The following is a 6,000-nucleotide window of genomic DNA, read 5'->3' on the forward strand; positions in this document are numbered from 1 at the left end:
TCTCCTGTCAGCATAATTACTTCACCTCAACAAGAGGCGGAAGCTATGTCAACGAGAGACGCTCTCCTGCCAACATAGCGTGGTGTAGATACTGCTTTAAGTCTATGTAACTTATGTCACTCAGGGGGGTGGCTGTTTCACACCTGTGAGCAACATAAGTTACGTCGACTTAAGCAATAGTGTAGACAAGCCCTGAGATTTGTTCTTATACTAACAAAAATGTCTGAGTCTTGCCTGGCTGTTTTGTTGGATTAGAAGTCAAGAAACTTGGAATTTGTTCCTTGCTCTGCAACTTATCAGATGTGTGACCTGGGGCAAACTACTTTATTTCTGTGCCTTAGTTTTGCTATATGTTTATTTTAACTTTTCTTTGTAAAGCTGTATATCAGGATGGACTGACTTAAATCAAGATGACTTAAATAACCAAGTTTAGAAAGTCTCCATTTGTACTTTATTTTCTAAAGAAAGGTGCATTGGTTGAGATAACCACTAAAACGTTGATTTACAAGTAAATTGCGCCTTCACACTAGATTTGGTGCATCTCTTTGCTATCTAGGAGGGTATACTATAACTATATACATTTATTTAAGCAATTACATAGGTTGTTATTTTTAGCTTCTTATTAATTGTACATTTTAGTATGTTAGAAAATGACGAACTATATATTGCTTAGTTGCTTATTTACTAGGTAATGAACTTTTTGCTCATGACTTGTCAAGCTGTAATAGGATGGTAACTGAAATTTAATTACATGCACAAAAGAGCATACAAAATATATTTTTATTAAAACAAGCCCTTAATAAGTACACAACCTATTGTGCCATATTTATAAAGCTTGATCTCAAGTTAGAATCAAGGAAAAACATCTTTCTTTATATAGAAAAGTAACCTTTAACTCAGTTTTTCATAGAGGCTCATGGATTCAGCATATTTATTTTTTTATTAAAATGTTTTAACAGATTTTAATAAGTTTAGGCCTTAACTTATTTTGTATTAAATTCAGATTTTATTTTAAACATGTTTATATTTTTTAAAAATGTTAATAAGCAAATTAAATGATTTAAGTAAAAGCAATTTTTTATTTTTTAAAAATTCACAATTTTTATCCACCTTGCAGTAAGTGAAAAATGCTATAGAACAGAGGTCGGCAACCTTTCAGAAGCGGTGTGCCGAGTCTTCATTTATTCACTCTAATTTAAGGTTTTGTGTGCCAGTAATACATTTTAACGTTTTTAGAAGGTCTCTTTCTATAAGTCTATAATATGTAACTAAACTATTGTTGCATGTAAAGTAAATAAGGTTTTTTAAAATGTTGTTTAAGAAGCTTCATTTAAAATTAAATTAAAATGCAGAGCCCCCCTGACTGGTGGCCAGAACCCAGGCAGTGTGAGTGCCACTGAAAATCAGCTTGCGTGCCGCCTTTGGCACCTGTGCCATAGGTTGCCTACCCCTGCTATAGAAGATCTGTGTATTAGTTTATTAAATACCAAGTCCTCTATTCTTTAGCAAATGTAAGCTAATATAAAAATAACTAATCAATCTTGTGTATTTCTTACGTACAGTGACAAAAATGATTGAAGGTAGAAAGTTGAAACCTAGCTTCCTTGACCTCACAAAAATCTAAAGAATAATTTAGATTTAGTTTATAAACTGTTAACATTAAAACTTCGTCTTTGTGTATGAGAACTTGGCCATAAGTGAGGTAACTTACTTTATCTCTGGCTGTCATCCCCCATCTGACTCCCCCCCAATTATTTTTTGTAAAAGTCACAGACAGGTCATGGACATACATGAAATTTTGTTTGTTGCTCATAACTTTTACTAAAAATAACCATGACAAAATCTTAACCTTAGTTAATCCCTGCACTGGAACCAAGTAAATGCTGAGTATAGGACAGTATGGATCATGGGCAGCAAGCACTCCTTCCCTGTACTAAAGTTTAATAAAAGTTGCAGCCTGCCGCTTCATTCCATCCATGTGTCTGCCCTTGTTTTGCTACTATGTCCACATCAAGGTATTCCATGTGTTTGAGAGGTGAATTACAAATGTGGTGAAAGTTATAAATATGGAGTATCTGGTGTGTGTGAAGTCCAGTGTTCTGCACACACATTTGCATTCAGTGTGAATAGTTTTTTTAAAATATACATGCACAATAAACATTACATTATTAAGGTATTTAAAGTTCATTACACTTGAGGATTTTGAGAGTTTATTTTTACGTTGTGTAACTTGCTCTTAAAGGAGGTTAAAGGAGCTTTAAAATTATATTCCTAATGCTTGTTGAAGTAAGATGTGTCCAAGATAAGAAAGAACTTGGCACTTACTTTACCACCAAGTCCAAGTAAAGCCTTGAATAAATGCCCATGAATGAAATTTTATTTTTTTCTCCCTGCTTTGTAGCCATCTTTCCACCTCGTATTTTGTCTACTCGACCAGGACAGAAAATTCCAGTTAGTGTGCTTGATGAGAGTTCCACTGAGAGAGATGCAGAAGAAAGCATTACTTACACTACTGTAGACTGGAGAGAATTTATGTGCAATACTTGGCATCTGGAACCCACACTTAGGTAATTAGCAGGCTTATTTTGCAGAATATTCAATTCTACATTTATTTTGGCTGAGTAATATTATCTGCAGAGACTATTTTTCAGACCACAGATGTTTCAATTTGATAGTTAACCTACTAATGGGATCTAGCCTTATGGAAGCTATCACAGATTCTGCTTTGGCTATTAGATGATGATAGGAAGACACCTGCTACAGTATATGAAATGTCATTTGGTAACAAATGCTGGGTAATACTATCATTCACCATAGACCACCATTGATCTGCTGGATCATGGTGTGCACGTAAGAGATCTAGTCAGGTGCCTAATGAATTCACTTACGGCTGACAAGCCCAATTCAAGAGTAGCCACTGGATAAAGGTGCTGAAAGTTATACTGCTTAGAACTCCTGCATATACAACAGTAAGGTTCTCAGGTGCTCAAAGTCAAGATGAAGCAAAATGCAGCTCATTAAGGACCACACATTAACTTGTCATTTACCTTTTTCTGCTATTGTTCAAATAATCTTTAATTCCCAATTTAAAAAAAGAACTTAGAACCTTTCTTCTTCTATTCTCTCAGTATGTTTTCTATTGAGGATGTAAGCGGTTGGGGTCAGGGATCTATTGGTTGTTTGCATTTTTAAAATGTATAACACTTCTGGGGGCTATAAAAATAATTTGAGGCAGACATTCAGATGAGAAATGTCTCTTTCAAATATTCACTTTCTGTTGATTATCTGCTAGTTAGATCCCCCACCTTCTCTAGTGATGTAATTTAAGAAACTCCTTTTTTCATGCAGGGAGGGAAAACTTTTTTCCCCCTCCATTTTCACAATGAGAATGCAACTATTAAGTATTTTTTTAAAGTTATTATAGAATGAATGTAGTTCTCATTAAAAGTTGCCATATGGCTGCTGAAACTTCCCATACAACAGATGCAGTAGGAGGTGTACAGGCACCCCCTGCCTTAAATATGCACTTCATCCTTAACCAACAGGAATCACTTCTGAGAATGAGGGGGTAATTGTGTAGTCTCCATGCCTTCTTCAGTTGTTGGTCTCTGCTGAGACTAACAAGGGCACCAATTACTGCTAACTATAATGTTTTGATAAGTGAACACTTGCCTGCTAAGAACTGGACTGTGAGACCACCAACTCAGTCCATCCAGGCCAATAAAACATCTATCAGATAACCATTTTTGGTTAACCATAACATGGTCCAAATTGACACAGGATCCAGAGATGACTTATTACATCTGTGATCTCCTGAATCACCTAGTCTCTCCAAAAAGGTATAAATACAAAATTTATTTACATAAGTTAGCTGAGACTGAAAGAAATGCCCGTTGGACTTTCACAATTTAGAAGTAAAAAGGATTAAGATTTGACAATGCCAATGTTAACTTGTGATGAAGGTTCTAGTTGCTATGCCATATTTAAGGCTGAGTTGAGTTTTACACTTACCCAAAAAATCCCCAAAAGGTTAAATTTTTCTGTTATTTTAGATTAATCTCTTGGACTGGAAGAAAGATTGACCCAGTGGGTGTTGATTACATTCTTCAAAAATTGGGCTTTCATCATGCCAGGACTACTATTCCTAAGTGGCTTCAACGGGGGGTAATGGACCCACTGGACAAAGTTCTGTCAGTCCTTATAAAAAAACTTGGTACTGCTCTACAGGATGAAAAAGAAAAGAAAGGAAAAGACAAGGAAGAACACTGACGATATAATTTGTGACAAAACTATAATTTTATTTCCATTCTGTCTGAGACTGGTATTTTATTGTATAATAAGAATTTATTTTAAGTATGATTTAAAGAGAAACCTAACAGCTTTTTTTGCTACTATATTTAAAACTTACATTGTAAGTGACTGTTTACAGTGGTATACAATACCATTCTGTATGTGGTAAAGTATTGCATGATTATGACCAATGTATATTCTGTGAAAAAATAGGTGAAATACTGTAAATCTGCTGTTTAGCATTAACAGTTTTATTATGTGCAATATGATTCCTGCATCTTTAAAAATATGTGAAGATTAACTGTGAATTTTCGTAACTTTTATTGGCCATAACACACAAACCCTTGTTAATGTGACTCTGTTAATGGCTTTTTTTGTCAATGTAGACTTGTGTAAATTCCTGTATGTATATAATTTATGGAACTGATTGTCATAGTGCTAAAAATCATTTTAAGTTTTACACTTGTAATAAAAAACAGTAACTGTGTTGTAAAAGAAAACTTAAGTTCCTTATTCTCAAAAAGTAGCAGTAAGAAGTGTTAGAGGGGCATGCACACGTATGTCCCCTAATTCAAGCACTGGAAATACATTACATTAGAGTTTTAATTGTACAAGAACTAAGAAAAAAGTCTGTAGTATATAATGTCTTCAGCTGTAATTGGATGGGAACAGGCAGAGCTAGGGGAACATTCATTAATAATGAAATAGAAAAATGACAAGCTAGCCAATGCAAATCTGAGAGTTTAATACAGTAAATAAAAATCTATCTTCCACCATCTGGAAGCCTACAAAAACCTCTGGAAGCCATGATTTTTCAGACACTTTTTAATCAATAAGACTTCTAGCACTTGAACATCACACATTACTTTGCTCCTCTCAGGATTACTAAGAACTCTACATGGTGTTATATATGTGTGTAGTTAAACACTTTTGCTTGCATCTATTGTAAAATTTTAAAGCCCAACATTCATTAGTGCAATGTGAATAAAGTCAAAATTAAATGTCTATACATGCACACCCGGGGCAGCTCTAGACATTTAGACGCCCCAAGCAGGGTGGCATGCCGCGGGACCAGCGGCCCCTCCGCAGGCAGGTCGCCGAAGGCGGCCTGCCTGCCTGCAGCCCTCCCGGCGACTGGCAGAGCACCCCCCATCACATGCTGCCCCAAGCACGCACTTGGTGTGCTGGGGCCTGGAGCGGCCCCTGTGCACACCCAGCTGTAAAAAAACAAAAATAACTCTTCTAGCCAGCTGACTTTGTAACGTGTCCTTCAGCCCCACACCCTTGTTCATCTAATGAGAGACAAGGTACTGTACCTTTCATGTAGCCAAGGTAATCCACATTTCTATAGTATTTTTCTGTTAAAAATGTGTTCTTTAAAATGTTTGTTTCCATCTTCACATGTATACCCCCTGTGCTCTGGATATCATGACCTGACCTGACCCGTGTGTAGCTGAAAACTAGGTCACGTTTGAGGCCTCTTGTTCTAACTTTTCCCATGTACAAAATTGGGATTTTAAAGTCACAAGCGTGGGGCTTTCCCACAGCGAGCAGAGGCTGGCGCTTCTTTCCAAAGGGGTGTGGGTGGGGGTGGGTTAGTTTTACATTCTACTTTTTCAAGAGCCAGGCTACAGACACAGGAAAATGTCTAGACGGGGACCAGCGCCAGTAGCTACGGCAGGGGCTGTCCCGTGCACACAGCGGCCCGGG

General features: G+C 36.7%; 1 protein-coding gene across 17 annotated transcripts in view; it reads left to right on the forward strand.

Moving 5' to 3' along the window:
• Positions 1 to 5,678, forward strand: part of KIAA1109 (KIAA1109 ortholog) — a 219,227-nt gene extending 213,549 nt beyond the window's left edge. For 7 of the 17 annotated variants that reach the window (XM_039541857.1, XM_039541856.1, XM_039541859.1 and 4 more), the window contains 2 exons: positions 2,402 to 2,567; positions 4,053 to 5,678. In XM_039541857.1, coding sequence (XP_039397791.1) covers positions 2,402 to 2,567; positions 4,053 to 4,269 — 383 coding nt within the window. In that variant the 3' untranslated portion in view covers positions 4,270 to 5,678. The remainder of the gene's footprint in view (positions 1 to 2,401; positions 2,568 to 4,052) is intronic. The other 10 variants (XM_039541864.1, XM_039541863.1, XM_039541868.1 and 7 more) reach the window with 2 other exon arrangements.
• The last annotated feature ends 322 nt before the right edge of the window (positions 5,679 to 6,000 follow it).

Source organism: Mauremys reevesii, linkage group 5, assembly GCF_016161935.1.
Source record: "Mauremys reevesii isolate NIE-2019 linkage group 5, ASM1616193v1, whole genome shotgun sequence".
In the NCBI taxonomy this organism is placed as follows: Eukaryota; Metazoa; Chordata; order Testudines; family Geoemydidae; genus Mauremys; species Mauremys reevesii.